At 33.3% G+C, this 17,820-nt stretch overlaps 1 protein-coding gene across 5 annotated transcripts in view; it reads right to left on the bottom strand.

The window, feature by feature from the left end:
* Positions 1 to 8: 8 nt before the first annotated feature.
* LOC128176220 (telomere repeats-binding bouquet formation protein 2-like) overlaps positions 9 to 17,820 on the bottom strand; it is a 21,603-nt gene continuing 3,791 nt past the window's right edge. For 3 of the 5 annotated variants that reach the window (XM_052842387.1, XM_052842388.1, XM_052842386.1), the window contains 5 exons: positions 13,712 to 13,793; positions 13,418 to 13,551; positions 11,193 to 11,257; positions 9,067 to 9,253; positions 9 to 2,823 (listed from right to left, as the gene is read on the bottom strand). In XM_052842387.1, coding sequence (XP_052698347.1) covers positions 2,729 to 2,823; positions 9,067 to 9,253; positions 11,193 to 11,257; positions 13,418 to 13,551; positions 13,712 to 13,793 — 563 coding nt within the window. In that variant the 3' untranslated portion in view covers positions 9 to 2,728. The remainder of the gene's footprint in view (positions 2,824 to 9,066; positions 9,254 to 11,192; positions 11,258 to 13,417; positions 13,552 to 13,711; positions 13,794 to 17,820) is intronic. The other 2 variants (XM_052842384.1, XM_052842385.1) reach the window with 1 other exon arrangement.

Raw genomic sequence — 17,820 nt, forward strand, 5'->3', positions numbered from 1 at the left:
AGATCACGTAATAATGAGAAAAGATCTTGTTATTACCAGTTAATTATTTCGTTATTTAGAGAAAAGATCAATTCAAAATGGCGCGTTTCATTGTTCTATTCCCTTCATGTGAAGTGTATGAACTACTGCAATGTCTTTTATTATACACATACTTAGCATAATCATCGTTTAAAAGCATACACAAAATTTGATATAAAATCGATCCAAGAAATTTCAGAAGAAACAGCGAAGCAGATTAATTAATTTAATGGAACTACATGTATTTACATGTATTAATAAGAAGAATACATGTAATTTGTTTTCAGACTCCAAAATGTTAATATACAAAATCAATTAATATTTTCAATATACATATAGGTTGTGTATGAACATAGAATTCGGGTAAAGCCTCTATATCCATGATTGAAACTATATAGTCATTAAGTCATATTTGTAACAAATAAAATTGTGTTTTTACAACTAGGAATACCTGGTATTTACTTTGGTGTAGGATTATAATATTTAAGATGAAAAGTAAAATTACATGAAGTTCTTTCCACTTATTCATACAAGATAAAATGTCAAATCCAATCATTTTATGTACAATTTAATGAATAATTGCCGTTGTTATTTAAAGTAATCAAAATTGAATTAACGTTTCTTGAAAGAAAAAGGTAAACTGAAAGGGTGAACCAGTCGACTTGGAGGTCTTTTCAGAAATGCACCATTTAATAAAAAATCTTTTCTTGTAATAACGAGATCTTTTTTCGCAATAACGAGAAAATAAACTTGTAATAACAAGATCTTTTCTCGTAATAATGAGAAAATTAACTCGTAATAACGAGATCTTTTCTCGTAATAACAAGAAAATTAACTCATAATTCCGCAATCTTTTCTCATTATTGCAAGATCTTTTCTCGTTATTTCAAAATAATTAACTCACAATAACGAGATCTTTTCTCGTACTTACAAGATAAAAATATTTTTTAATGTGGGCCAATTCGTCTTTCGTACAATATACAATTTTTGGCCAAATAATATTCAATTTCTGCGAATTTCAAATGGTATCAGATATTCTGGGACACTCTGTATATCTACTACCAAAACTTGATTAAAAATGGATTTTATCGAAGAATTGAATTACGATTATGAAGGAAAACACATAACTGTGTAGTTTAAAAAATTTCAAATCGCATTAGGCCTAGCTAACTTAGCTATCAAGGAGTTCATCCAGACTGGATGAAAACAGAGCGCTTTCGTTCTGTTTCTATAAAAAGAACATACCTAAATAATGTCTCCCAAGTCTTTTATTTCACCACCAGTAAGCATCTTTAGTCTTTGAATTATTAGGCTGGTGTTTGTTTTATAAAACATCAACAACTGTTAATGGTTCCAGTCAATTCAAACAAGCGAGCATTCGCAACTTTTGTGTATGTCAACAAACTTGATTATTCAAGTCTTCTAATCAGTATTCCCATTTAATAAAGTGATTAAGCTCTAATTAATAAAGTGATTAAGCTCTAAGAAAAATCATTTACAGATAAAAAATTATTTCAAGGTTTATTTCAGTGAAACTTTACTTCAAAATAGTTATACTTATCTCCGAAATGACATACTAAATTGTAATGCACAAGGGCACAATAACCACATAACACAACGTTGCATCATCATTTAATCTTTGAAAAAAAATTGGGTCATATATAAGGGATTGTCTCAAAAACTTCATGATATAAATCAAGTTGTATGAGATAAATAGAACATCTATAATTGTGTGATTTTATATTTGCTTTATCCAACTCGTTGAAATGGTTAAATTAGCTCGACAAGCCTCGCGAAAATATACACCATTTCAACTCGTTGGATAAAGCAAATATAAAATTGCACAATATAGATATCTTCTATATATTTTGGCAAGATAAATACATTGCTTGAAGTATCAGTAAATTTTGTTTAATAGGAACCTAAAATATTAAATCTAAAATGGGTCATTCATGACAACAACAACAATTGAATTCTTTCTTTTTTTTTAATTTTATTATTTATTTCCATATAAGGATTATGTAAAAAATATACTGCAATTCATAATAGGTTCATACGGTATATCTGATAATTTAAATCTCAAAATATTGAATACGCAGAAAAATCTTGTAATTATGTTCTGTGAGAAATTTTAAAATCACAAAAAATGACTGATGCAAATTAAAAATGCTACATTTTTTTCGCATTTTAGCAAATCTTGTGACACACAAAAAAGAAATGGATATGATATGGTAATTATACAAATGAAATCACATGTATTACAATGTATATAGTGCTGTCTATTTATTCACAGTTTTGAGAAACAGCATGCAACATAAAAAATGAAAATGTCTGAAATGTGTTGTTACAATAAAAAAAGTTATGAATTAATTGGTTTACATTTTTTAAAACATTTGTTTCACAAAAATATGTATACACTGTATTATGCTTGTGTGCATGACAAATCAAATAATGATATCAATCTTTTAAAAAGACATTACCAGTAATGCACAGACTTGGTTACAAGAAAAATTTTAAAATTCATCCGTATAAAGGTATTCTTTGTCAGTTAATATTGTTTGTAGTGCTTTTAAATGAATATTCTGTGATCATGGACATTTGTAGCTGCCTCCATAGATAACGTTATAGTTTGAAACAATGAAAAACAGTTTATAATCCCATCTCTGGGTCCACAATGTAGTCTTCTTAATCCATCAGACGAAATGTTAACTCACTTTTTAAAAACTTCACAGCCATTCTTTCCTGGAATAAATTCCTCTAACACACCAGTTATTTTGGGAATATCATCAATATGGCACATATCTTCTGCAATTAAAAATGAAGATTGTGCACAATTTCACGATTGGTAGCTTTGGTGTACTTAAATGTGTCCTTTCAATGTACATTTTAAAATAATACTAGTACTTTTTTTGTATTTTAATAAGATCAACAGAAGCCTTTATGCATCTGAATTTAAAAGCCATGAATTGCATTAAGCATATATTAGAATGCTCTCTCAAATTTTTGAATTAATGTTGTTTAAGAAATAAATAACTATGTTAAATATTCACCATGATATTAAGGAAGCTTTTCAAAAGATTTTATCACATGCCAACCAAGTCCTTATCCCAGTGAAATTTTTAGGTCACCTGAATAAACTCAGGTGACCTATTGCTATCCGTTTTCGTCCGTCGTCGTGCGTTAACAATTTTACATTTTTAACTTCTTAAAAACTACAAGTCCAATTGTTACCATATTTAATGTGAGGCATCTTAATGATAAGAGGAATCTACGGTAAATTGTGAAATTCATGGCTCTACCATGGTACCCCTGGGCACCACAGGTGGTGCCAAATATGCAAAAAAAGCCAAATTTTCAAAAATCTTCTTCTCTACTCCCACACATGTGAGGAAAAAACTGGTTGCATGGTTATGATGCAGAGCTGCCAACATTTAAAAATAAAAAATAGTAAGGCGGGGGTCCGGGTGTAAATTTTTTGTAAATGGACATGCAATTGGTGCAATTTGAAGCATATTTCTAGTCTCAATTTAATTTATAAATGACCCCACTGTATATAGAGAATAATACATACCCTTTTCCATATCACAGCTTGTATCAGCCCGAGACTCCAATATCAGCCCGAGGGCTGAAGGTCCGAGGGTTGATATTGGTCGAGGGCTGATACAGGCTGTGATATGGAAAAGGGTATCTATAATTATTATATTTATTACATACTTAGTAATAAATTTAAAAAGAAAACCCATCAACTTGAACAAATTGATTATTCATATCATTTGAAAAAAGTCTGGACATGTACATGTATTTAATAAAAATATGAGTTCTTCTTGTTTTAACAAACATGAAGCTACAGAACGGAATTTCATCAGGTTTTAAAAGTTTTAAAACATTTGCTAGCATTTGAAGTTTTCAACTGCACTTAAAAATGTCGACTGTAACTGAAAATGTTTTATTTTTCGTCTGTAAACATGCAAAAATGCCGAAGCGAAAAAAGGCAGAGGAGTTCCGCAAGGGGTGTGATACGGATCCGTATCAGCCCTGGAGGGCTGATAACCTGTATCAGCCCCGGAGGCAGATACGGATTTTGTGATGTCGAACTAACGAAAATACTCGCTCACATCCCGCATTACTGTGAGGAATACATAGTATAGACTTCATTAATTCTGAAAGTACTTTGAATTTCAATTCTCCTAACTCATTTTTTATCAGCCCAATAGCACACCAGCACTCAGTGATGGGTAAACTCAAGTCTACTTCTGACAATTTATCAGACTGGTAGGAATTGAATTCTGTTTGAAGATTATTCATCATTTCTGCTGTTGTAGTCCCCTCTTTCTTTTTAAATGAATAGCAACTGCCCTGCTGGCATATTCCATTATGCGCGCTAGTTCCAATTTATCTGCAAAATACACCACAGAATCAAAGGACTGATCACTCCTTTTCTCAATATCAGCTACTTCTGCATGTTTTAGGGTAACATCTGACAAGGGCAATTTTTGTTTCATGTAATCCAAAGCTGTCACATAGTATTCCCAAACATGTCCATAAAATTCATCTTTTCCAATTTGTTAAAGTTTTTCTAGGAAAGGTTTCACCTCATACCCTACTACTAGGCTTTCATTGGGAAATTGGTCATCCTTATGTTTGTAATCCACCCGCAAAATATTTTCTTCTTTAGCAATACAGCCAGGTTTGATAAGTCTTTGTAAAATTTCTTTGTAAAGAGACAATAGAATCCGCTGCAGTTTGTATATTAAAGGCTCCTCAGTCTGAAGCATAGTATTAAATTTGTCAAACACCTGGACACATTTCTGCAAAAACACAGCATACACTGCACAACGTCTAGATGACAAAAGTCTGTATAGCCTTTGTTCCAGGATATAAGTTCTGTTTTCTTCTTGTAATCCAGTTCCTTTACCAACATCAGACTTTGGAATTGATTTATTCGTTATCTTTACAGATGTTGAGCTTGTTTGACTTGCAAAACAAAGAACAGTCTGTTGTTTCTGCACTGAAGATTTTTCTCTACCGTTTGAACATTTTTGTTTGGTACAAGTCTTGCTTTTACTACCATCATTTTGTCCACAAACTTCATTCGATTCACTGACCTGTTTCATATCTTTTTTTTGTTTTGTATCACTTTTATTTTTGTCATCGTCTTTCATTTTGGATTCAAAATATTTTCGCAATGGGACCCATTTTTAAATAAGTCTACTGAGGCACACACCCATAGATAACCATCTTGTGCAGACATGTTTCAGTATTCTTTGTGTTTCTGTATCTGACTATCATTCAAGATCTGAAATTCTGCAAGTTCTTGTTTTCTTTTAGCTGATTTTTCTAGGTAATAAAATAAATCAACTAAAATTTCATTGAATTGATAAGGCAAAGTTTTTGCTGCTTTTTCAGCAGCCAGATGAATAAGATGACATTGGCACCCACGAATAATCATTTTGTTGTTTTTTTTAAGCAAACATCCTGCTACTCCTTTTTTCTTTCCAATCATTACATTGGCATTGTCCACTCTAAGTGAAACACAGTTTTTTATGTCAAGTCCATTTAATTTAAGTTCACTACACATTAAATTCGCAATGTTTTCACCTGTTGATTTTCCTTCTAAGTTTGGAACAGATAAAAGACAATTAACATTTTTTGAAAGTTTTTCATCCAAATATGTTAGCACAATTGGATAAAGTTTCATGTCAACATCGTTACTCCCGTCTGTTGATACAGTGTAGGCTTTCCCATTTAAATCTAATACCATGCATTGTCTAACATTATTTGCCATTTCGTTTATAATTGCTGAAGTTTTAGTGCGGCCACAGCTATATTTTTTTGCCATTTCAGAGTCGGGAAACATTCTAGGAAAAAGTTTTGTTGCGTGGTCTGCAATACTTATTGGAAGATTATGTTCAATTATAAATGACGTAAATAAACATTCCGATTTCGTTGTTCCAGAAGAGTCGGATTTTTTAACAAAAAAATTGTCCATTTTCTTAGATAAACAGGCACTTTTACAAGTTTGTTGATGTTTAATTGTTTTTATATGCTTCTTTACATCGTTTTCTCCCCCGTGTGAAATGTTAAAGTCAACGCCACAAACCACACACTTGGCATAAAAAATACCTTTTCCCGATTTCAAAATACAGTCGTATTTAACATGGTAGTCCTCTTTATACTTTTGGTTCCATTGTGTCTTCTTTTTAGGGGGAGTATTGTTATTTTCAGCTGGCTTTCCTTTTCAACGTGGACGTTTCGGCGGGTTCCATTTTGTTTACGATAAAACTTTCACATGAATGTGATTGAAAATATCGGCCTTCTATAAGCGAGACGAGATACAAGTAAGAGCTGTAGAGAGTATGACAATATTTAATATGTAAACGGTGTGACCGTTGGACCGAGCGCAAATTTAACACAGTGCAGTTTGATTTTTGTAGAATAAAGTTTATTTGAAACGGACACAGTAGGATCCGCCTGGTTGCCTACTCAAATCATTAGCAAAAGTTTAACTAAACGTCGCATGCTCAGTCTACTATTACTTATTAGGTTAGTTACTGACTCACTACGGAAATATATTGGGTTGATCAATCTCATAGATGGCGAGGCGAAGCCGAGCCGTCTATGAGATTGATCAACCCAATATATTTCCGTAGTGAGTCAGTAACTAACCTAATAAGTGTTTTGTTTTCCCGAGGACTATCAAGCGACATATTTATTCACAAATAGCGATTATCTACGCAAAGCCATGTACAAGATGCCTAACATATCGTCCAATTTAACTCATTTAAACTCTGCAAAATTTTCAATCTCACCTTTCAAATACTCTTTAAAAATCTTTGCTTTAGCCATGTTTACTTACAATGTTTTGTTGCTATTCAATTTTAAATGTTTTCTCCCTTTCCTCTGCAGAGATTTGAACAAATTTCGACGCTGCCATTTTGTTCTGCTCCAGACAAAACAATGTGACGTCAATATTCTAAGGGCAACTACTCTAATTTTAAAGAATTTCAAAGGGCAACTACTCCAAATACTTTTAGAACTTCCGGCATGCGGTTTATGTATTAAATACTAAGAAATGTCAAAATGAGTAAGCGAAGCATCGACCAATGACGGCCATATTGCCTAATATTATTTCTCACAGAACAAATATAGAGATATATGAGGCAATCACGTGCTATGTTTAAACCAATAAAAATGTGACATTTCAGTCCAAGGGAAAACAAATTATGATGTCATGCTTCATACGTGAAACGTACACGTTTTGTCTTCGGAAATGGCCGAAGAGAGTTACGTTATTCCGAACTTTTTTTTATTTCTTCTTTCATTGTTTATCAATTTAATTCACATAAATGCCGTGGTAATAAAATAGAATACTTTAGTCAGTATCTAAAAGATCAGTTCCTTGATGTTAATGTTTTTATAATTTTCCATCTGATAATTTAATAAGATATACATAGAATTAGTCATGTTTCTTGATTGAAGCACTATTTAAACTTATCTGGTGTCCTCTTTTATTTCTTTTAATTCAAATTACCTTTTATTGAAACACTAGAAAATTTTAATGGAGTTTAGGGGCAATAAACATTGATAAGTACCAGTCAATCAATGATCGAACTAACTTTTTAAAAACAAAATGGCTGCCAATATGGCGGCGCCCAGGACTGGAAGAATTTTTTTTTGGCCTAAGTACCCCTGATTCAAATTTCATTATTCACTGATTTTCATATATATACGTGTTACCATTAATCCTCGCTTTGCGAGGCGGGCTGTGCCCGCCTCTCGCTGCGCTCGGTATTATAATAGTAAAACTGTAGACGGACGGACATAAAAATTCCAGTATTTCAGATCTTGATAAAAAAAAAACGAAATCGGAAGAATAAAAAGAAAAATCGTAAGGCGGATTTTATACGCTAATTTCGTAAGCCTTACGCCAAAATAGTAAGGGTTGGCAGCTCTAATGATGTCCATGAAGCCCTCTACCAAAATTGTGAAATTCATGGCCATTGGGTCAGGGATTCAGGCTCTTGGGTGGGGCCAATATGGCCATACAGTTAAAATGTATTAAATCTTAGAAAATCTTCTCTTCTCCCATATACATTTGTTAAAAACTAAATGCATGATTATAATGTCCATGATGCCCTCTACCAAAATTGTGAAATTCGTGACCCCTGTGTTAGGGGTTCGGGCTCTAGGGTGGGGCCAATATTGCCATATAGTAAAAATGTATTAAATCTTAAATCTTCATCTTTACTCCCACACATGTGGGCAAAAAACTGAATACATTGTACATGGTTATGATGTCCACTCTACCAAAATTGTGAAATTCATGGCCCCTGGGTCAGGAGTTCAGGACATGGGCAGGGGCAATATAGTGTTAATGCATATTTTAAAAATCTTCTTCTCTATTCTTTCACATCTGTATGAAAAACTGACTTCATTATTCATAATTCCAATTGGCCTCTTGTTAATATTGTTGTTAATTACTTATATTTACCCTTTAGAAAGTCAAATTGCTCATAATTAGGCCTATCAAAAAATTTGTGTGTTTAGGGTAACACTGATGAAAAAATTAGGTAGGTAGGGATTTTTTTTTATTTTTTCATATTTTTTTCTGCATGAATCCTAAGAATGTTTGTTTGTGTCATATTTAAAAACAGATTTTTTAATAAAAATAATATAAAATTCACAATCGGATAAAAACAGACATCTAAAAATGGTAGGATCGGGGCATTTTTGTAGGTTAAGTCGGGTTACCCTAAACATACAACTTTTTTTTTAGGCCTTAAGAATATAACCATGTTTTTATGTTTATAATAATGCAACAGTCAAACCATGAGCTTTTGCGATGATCATTGTGACATAAAAATATGACCTCTTGACCTGCTAAGAAGTTCACACAGAAATGAAAGTTTTTCTCATCTATAGGTTCATATGAGGAAATCAAAAATATGACCTCTTGTTCACACAGAAATATAAGTTTTCTTCTTTTATAGGTTTATATGAGGAAATAAACTAATAAAAGTAAATATTAAATAACATAAATCTGTGTACCTAGCACTTCCCTTGGCACGACAGCTGACTGCTGTCTCTCTGTGGTCATGGTGACAGAACTGTCATTTTCACTGTCTGTGTAACTTGGTCCCTGTCTTCTTCTGGTTTTGGCTCCTTCAGATTCATTGCCCGTATTTTCATCCAGACACAACTTTGCTCTTCTGCAAGTCTGTCTGCCTGTTCTGACCTGGAAAACAATGTACATGTATATACCCCAGTACCTGTGAATTTCAAAATTGAATGGTGATGGAAAAAACCCTGTACCGGTATATTGTTGCAGGTGTATTATGTACAAAAATGCAATGAAATCTTAATCTAACCATGACTATTTTCTTCATATGAATTAAAATTTTGTGTTACATAACATCTTCAAACTTAATTTTTCAGATTATGCAATTTAATCCCAGGTATTCTTTTTCAAATGTAAGGACATTTGTTTCTTGCCCATATCAGTAATACCAATCAAACAGCAGAACTCTCTTGTCAAATTAAAGCAGATTAAACTAGACAACATTGAGTGACCATCTCTAAGGGCCCCGCTTAAATAATGGACAATAATATGATGCATTTCAAAGAATTTTGCTTTGACCTTGACGTATTACTTGAAAATTTTCCAGCTGGCATTGAACTTTTAGATCAATCTTATTACCCCTTACATACAGGCATTTTTGTTTAACCTGAGCAAGATTAAGCAAATGGAAAATTATCTATGGTCAAAAACTGATTATAACAGATCTGCTATGACTTTCACATCGACTAGGTTCAAAGTCAAAGCTCTGTTTAAGTGAAGAATGAGCCAAATAGGGTGAAGTGAAGAGTACATATGCTCTTAAAAAAGGATTTCTGTGTGATCTGATATGAATTTGACACTTGACCTACAAACATCATTCAAAGTTGCTGCATACTCTGATCAAAGGCACCCTGTGGGTAAAGTATGAGCCAGATTGGACCAAAGGGAGGGAAGACATGCTCTGCACAAGGATTTTTCATACAATTCTGCTATGACCTTCACATTTGACCTTGAAACTTGGTTCAAGGTCACTGCACACCCTTTACTCAAAAGCCCTGTTTTTGTGAAGTATGAGCCAAATAGGGCTTAGTGGAGAGTACATATGCCCTTAAAAAAGAAATTTTTCATGGTCTGATATGACCTTTACCCTTGACCTACAAACTCCATTTAAGGTCACTGCACGCCCTTTGACCATAGGTACTCTGTGAGTGAAGTATGAGCCAGATTGGACTAAGGGGAAAGAAGATATGCCCCAGACAAGAATTTTTCATACAATTCTGCTACGACCTTAACCTTAGACCTATAAACATGATTCAAGGTCACTGCACATTATTTACCCAAAGGCGCTCTGTAAGTGAAGTATGAACCAGATTGGGCCAAGGGGAGAGAAAAAATGCTCTGGACAAGAGATCTCGGATGGACAGATAAAAGGATGGATGGACGGACAGACTGATCACTATAGGATGCCCGCAGAGTGGGGCCCTAAAAAGCTCACATACCCCACACCACCTCATTAGTTGACGATGCTACACAAAATAAATGTCAGAGTATGCATTAATACACAAAATAATTTGATTATAAAATGACCAAAACTCCTAAAATCAGCACATCAAAATTGCATGCAAGTTTGGATATCTATACTTTTGTCTTTAACAACAACAAAAGTGTAAAAATCCACGGAAAAATAATGGGGTCTGAATTTCATGGTAATATGCACATCTACATTTTGTGTACATACAAAGTTTAACGAAATTCCATACAGCGGTTTAAGAAAAGTTGCGCTTACAAACTGTCTACATTCAATATATGGCCAAAGTTCTAAGCCAAAATTCCCACAAAAATAATGGAATCCAAATTGGACTCTGATAATATGCATATGTACACATTGTGTCCCAAGTATCTACAAAGTTTCACAAATTCCATGCAGCTGTTTCAGAGGAGTTGTGCTTACAAAAAAACTCCAGACTGATGGCTAAAAAACATTATACTCCTCACAACCTATTGCATGGGGTATAATTAAATAAGTGTATTATAACTCAAATCGTACTAAAATGCTATGTTTAAAAGATTACTAGAAATCAGTTAGACATGCATCAATAGCCATCATGGTACGTACTTGCTGTTGTTCATTCTTCAGGTCCGAGTTTCTGTCCCATTTGTAAACTTGTTTGTCTTTAGTTGCTGTGATAAATAAAACATACCAATTTCAAAACTACTGTACATGCTCCATGTTAATTTTTCCCAATATCAATGGCACTGAAAATTAATTTTCCTCTTTTTAAATTCACTTAATGAAATTAAATAGCCCTTGACAAAATTCTGGTATGTTGCTTGAATTTAGGCCATTTTTTTTTTATTGATCGAGATGGCCGTAAGGGGATGAATTCAAAATACAATGTTGGTAGGAAAGCATTGCATATGGCTGTACAATAACAACTAGAGTTTTTTAACTAGACACAACTTTACAGAAGGCACACCCCTATGGAACCCAGTGTTTGCCTTTGCTGCATGTTTGCTCAGACTTAGCTTCTGTTTTGATAAGGTTGATCGACTCACACCAAACTCATGAGGGTTTGTTCCCGTTTTGCACACATTTGAAAATTTGGTATACCGTAAAAAAAAATGTGTGTGAAACGGGAATTTGACCAGGTGAGATAATTGCTTCATTGCTATAGTTTGTTTCATAAAACAGGGTAATTGACAAAAAACAAAAAAAACATTATTTGTACAAGCACACATACAAAAAACAAGAGATGTTTGTGAAACACTTATGCCCCCCTCCCTTGGAAACATCCACAAAGAAAATTTACGTAAACTTCAAATAACTGGAATTTTTCTTAGTCCAAGGGTCATAACTCTGTCGAATATTGCTCTATCATACCCAATATCGAACTTGACCTAGATATTATCAAGATAAACCTGTATACCAAATTTCAGTTCAATGTGTTCATCCTCTGCGAAGAAAATGAGCGGAAACTGCAAAAAACTAGAATTTTTCTATGTCCAAGGGCCATTACTCTGTCGAAAATTGCTCGATCGTACCCAATATCGAACTTGACCTAGATATTATCATGATAAACCTGTATACCAAATTTGATTTCAATACGTTCAACATCTGCGAAGAAAATGAGCGGAAACTGCAAAAAACTAGAATTTTTCTACGTCCAAGGGCCTTAACTCTGTCGAAAATTGCTCGATCATACCCAATATCGAACTTGACCTAGATATTATCATGATAAACCTGTATACCAAATTTGATTTCAATACGTTCATCTTCTGCGAAGAAAATGAACAGAAATGAACCAAAAATAATTCGATAATTGTTAATTCAGATTGGTTTTTGGTTATGTCGTTCTTGTAATCGTAAAGGTTTTTGTTAATTCATACTCACAATTATTTGGATTTTGTTAAGTGGTACCAAGAATTTTTAGAGATTTTTTTATCTTTTTAATTTAGTTACTTTTTGTTATTGGTTTAAGAACTCTGCTTTTAACAGGAACTTCTAGCTCTACTTTCGACATTAACGGAAGACCCACTCGTTACTTTGCAACGACCTTTGCTCTAGTTATTATTTTTTTCTTACAAAATTTGTGCACGCGATTTCTCGGAAATGGCTTGGCCGATTTACATGAAACTTTCAGATCTAATAGATATTGATATGAACTTATAATACATTTTTTATTTTGATGACATCATTTCCGTTCTTAAGATAATGACGTTTTAGTGATTTTCAGAGGGTCGGCTTGTCCAGGGATCTCCTCATAAATGGTAAAAGATATTGAGTTCAAACTTTCAGGGATTATGGACAAGAGATTATAGATGTGTCATTTGGCATTCATTTTTGTCATGCTCAAAAAGCATTAAAGCTCGCCTGGTCCCGAAAATTGAGACTATATCAGATTAACCGAATTATTCGATTAACCGCTATCAGATTATGTGGAACCCTCTGTATTATTATCATTAATCGTAAAACACAACAAAATCTCTCTATATTCTTCCTATAAATAATATTTTTACATATTATATTAATCGTAAAACACAAAATATTATTTTTTTTAAAAAATTGCTGGGTTTTTTTTTGCATATTTATTAGTCATATATAGCACAACGAAATCTTTTTATTTTTCTTGTTTAATGTGCCGATAAAAAACAGGTCAAAATCAAGGTACATGTAAATCACAGATCGAAATCATAATTGCTATCACAACACATTTCACACCTATTGTTCTATACCCAATTATCAAATGTGTGAAAAAAGGGGAACACACCCCCATGATTACCATATTAGATATTAGTTTGGCCAAAAAACAACAACTTTATTTTCCCCCATCTATTAACTACCTTGGTACACCTCTTCTGGAGGAAGTTTGTACTGCATTAGGACAGTCTTTGATCCCTTGGTGACACTGTCAGAGATATACATAGGATGTATTACAGCCAGGTGCTCATCCAGGTAGGCCTCACTGCTGAAGATCCTGACAGAACAAGAAATAAAATGAGGAGAAATGCTATGTCTCTTGTCTTTTTTACGGGTACGAAAAATGTTTTTTACTTGTATATATCCACAATTTTAATTGCGGCTTTTTTTGGAAGCAAAGAGATTTGGCAGTACATTGTATTGATTGCTTTACTCACTGCAATGTATCTAGTGCAGTGAAATCTCGACTGAAAATGAACATGGCTGAATCCAGTGGTGACATCTGTCCACCATTTCTTTCTGCAATGAAAGCAATTATTGATAAAATTCACACACAGCAAATTAAGCCAATACTGTATCAGCTGTTTCCCTTCTCTAGATATTTATACATTCTAAAACAACAGCTCAATGCTTAATGCTCAATTGTTATTAAAAGACATATCATTTTGTTTTCAAATCTTATCTTATTCATCATAAAATATTAATCTTTTATGGGTGGAAACGATTGTCTGACCAAGCCTTTAGTTTGGATATTCTAGTACATCAATTTACAAATCTAATTAATCAAGCTTCAAACTTCCATAGGCAGATTCTTTACACTTATTAATTTTTGGGAGTTGATTTTTAATCAACTCTCCTATGCAGTCACTCGGACAAACCGAAAGTGAAACAGTGTTTGGACCTCAGCACAAATCATTGCTCCTGACAAGACTTAAATCTTGAAAATAATTGATGAATTCGATGTAATGTATGCTAAAGCATTGTTTTTCAAGGAAACTTATTTACAAATACCTTAAAAAAAGTCAGATTTTAAATGATACGAACAATTTAAATAGTTTTTGTAGTCGTATGTATTCCTACGCCGGAGTTCAACATAGTCTCGTTCAACTCGACGCTCGGCTGTCTCCGTAAATCCTTGTCGGAGATTTACGGTGTCAGCCGAGCGTTTGGTTGAACGAGACTAGAGCTCAATATAGCTTGGATCCATACAATTTTCGAGAAATATTTCTACCACTGATACATAGTTTGATTTAATTGATTTTATCTTTAAATATAAATATTATTTAACATGATTCATATGGAGGTTTCTCGACATTCTAGTCGAAAAAATTCAAAAATTCATATTATAAAAATATGCGTAATTCAAATCAGAAACTACGTATACATGTACTTGTCATGCAAAATAACATATCATTGATTTTAAAATAAATAAACATCGACAAAATCAACTCCCGTCAGTTCTTCAGTACTTTGATATAATTTACTACCGCTACCTATTCACTAAGCCTTTATTCTAACAAATAAAGAAATGCCAAGTACTCCAAAACTCTTGGCTTGAAGCAATAAAATAAAAAGATTCTATAGTAATACCGGTGTTGTATAGCAGTTTTTCCCCCATAGTAGCTTTTCCCCCCGGAAAACCTCCTATATGGTACCCTTTCCCCCCGGGTAGCTTTTCCCCCATAGTAGGGTTTCTCCCTCATGCTTTTGGTTCAGATTTTATAAATCAAAGTACCGAATAACTGATGGGAGTTGATTTTATTAATGTTTATATATTTTACAATCAATGATATGTTATTTTGCAAGACAAGTACAGGTAGTTTCTAATCTGTATTTGAATTACGCACATTTTAATAATATGAATTTTTGGACTTTTTCAACTCAAGAATGTTGATAAAACCCCATATGAATCATGTTAAGTAATATTTAAAAATAGAATAAATTCAATCAAACTATGTATTAGTAAAAGAAAATATTTCTGGAGAATTTATGGATCCAAGCAGTATTGAACTCTCGTCTCGTTCAACCAAACGCTCGAGTTGAACGAGACTGTATTGAACTCTGGCGTATGAATACATACAACTACAAAAATATCTAAATTTTTCGTACTTTTTTAAATCTGACTATTTTCAAGGTATTTATAAATATGTTTCCTTGAAAACAATGCTTTAGCATACATTATTTCGAATTTACCAATTATTCTCAAGAACTAATTCTTGTCAGCGGCGATGATTTGTGCTTTGGTCCAAACACTGTTTCGTTTTCGGTTTGTCAGAGTAACTGCATAGGAGAGTTGATTAAAATCAACTCCCAAAAATATTCATGGAAATCCAGTAAGGATTTAAATCAATGTTTTTACACTCCCAGGTAGCATATATTTGCATTCATCTGTACAGGTTAAGTTTTGTTTTGCCGATTTATAATTTTTATAGACAATGGCTGAAAATTGAACATGTGTGTTACACATAGAACTTAATTTAGGTAATTAATTGAAAAAAAAAAAATACTTGGTTTTACAAGAAAATTTAAGCCCTCAGGGCAGGGGCTCTTGATGTTTCAGGGCCCGATGTTTAAAACTCCATTATAATGATTGAATAGTGTTGAAGTGCAGTTATAATCAAAATCAAAAATATCCCTTCGGTTCCCTGTGGTAGAATTGTGCTGACTAACTTCCGGTTTCATTTACGCATCCCATTCGATCCTCAGCTGGTCACATGATACCTGAAGGGTATATAAGCTGAGAAATTCAGTAGGATCGGAGAGTCTGTGTTTGACGGCCGAAACATCAACACATCGAAGCCAGGGAAGAAATAAAGGTTGGTTAGATTAACCTGTCTATAGTCTAACGTGACTGTAATAGGCTTTCGAGACTTTAGGTGTATATTGGAATAAATAAATATACAAATTGGCTTGTTGACTGTGGTTAGTACGCTACAGTCCCGGAACGACGCGTGCGCTCCTGTCCCCGAGCAGCGCATACACAATTGTAATTTACAGTCACAGAGAACCGGGGGATAATATCTGTACATATTTCAAATTAAAATCTGTGATTGAGGAAATTGACTATTCAATTCCAATTCTCTATTTGATTTGCTCAGGCAGAGCAGCCGAATCCCATATCGAACTCAGAAACGTTACAGTGTTCTATAAGTAGGGACCCGAATCTCAAATTCTAGAGATGACCACTTAACCATATTTTCACAGTGATAGTGGTATACCACAAGTAGATGACACTGAAAATTTTAGCCAACCCCCCCCCCCCTCCCCCCCCCCCCCCATGCAGGGTAGGGGCCTTTGTTGTTTTCGAGTATGATGTCTGAAATCCAATTATAAAGAATATGTATTTTTTAGGGCCCATATCTCAAAAACTATAGATGACCACATGAACATATTTTTACGGTCATTTAAAAGTAGAAACATCATTTAAAAATACACACTCACTCATATATTTCTTCATCAAAATGATTGAAAATTACGTTTAATTCTGCTTTCTTTTTAAATTTACGAACAAAATTTTTTAAAAAGGTACGCAGGTATGTTCATTATTCCCAAAAAATAAATAACCATACGACTTTTTTTACTTGTTAGTTGTTTAGAAGAACAAGCTTATATTTAAAAAAAAAAAAGTCAGCTCATCACAATCGATGTGTTGGGTTTTTTTTTTGTTTTTTTTTTTTAATTACTCTTGTTTCATTGTTAGAAGAAATAATATGGTACACAAGTAAATCTTTATTGCAAAGATATGAGACAAATAGTATGATAAGATTTTAAGGTAAATGAATCGCATATCTTGTTTTATATGGCATCGTTTTCAAAATTGTATATTTATAAATCACGTTGCAAACTAAAAAGTGGAAAAATTAGCAAATAGTGAGTGATAATATATACATATTAAAGGTTAGTTCAGGCTCCACTTCACATTTTCCAAAGCAACCAGCAAAGATGCCGACATTGTTCTGGTTGTGAAGACATTTCATTTTTTTAAAAAAAATGTTTACATCATGAAATCTCGCATTCCGTAAAAAATGTGCTTAAAAATATGAATATGTGTAACTTTAAAACAAAATTGTAAACACTTACTGGTACATGTACTTTACACATGCTTTTTATACATAATCAATTAAAATACCCCTTCCCCATGATTTAGAACCCCATCAATCAAAGTAAAACTAAAACATTTCATTTTCTTATCATATCATTGCACTCTGTCTCCAGTTTGATATTTAGAAGAAGAAATACCGGTATATAATTGCTTTTAAGATCGTCAATTCTAACGGTATTAATTTAAAATTGATAGCCTTTTGGATGGAGAGAGTAATACATTTCCACTTTTTATTCCCTTCCTCTACAACATTTAGTCAAGGTTGGTCAGTTGGTTTCCTGGGAGAAGCTAATACATAGATGGTAATACAGTGGAAAATTAAAGTTCCAAACTGGCATATTTTCACACAAATGTGTTCTCAGGTGTTCATAACGTCGAAGTCAAAACTGTAGATAAGCATCGATTAGATTAAAAAGATCCGAGGTATTCCGAAATCCGTGTAAA

This window comes from Crassostrea angulata, chromosome 3 (genome assembly GCF_025612915.1).
Source record: "Crassostrea angulata isolate pt1a10 chromosome 3, ASM2561291v2, whole genome shotgun sequence".
Lineage (NCBI taxonomy): Eukaryota > Metazoa > Mollusca > Bivalvia > Ostreida > Ostreidae > Magallana > Magallana angulata.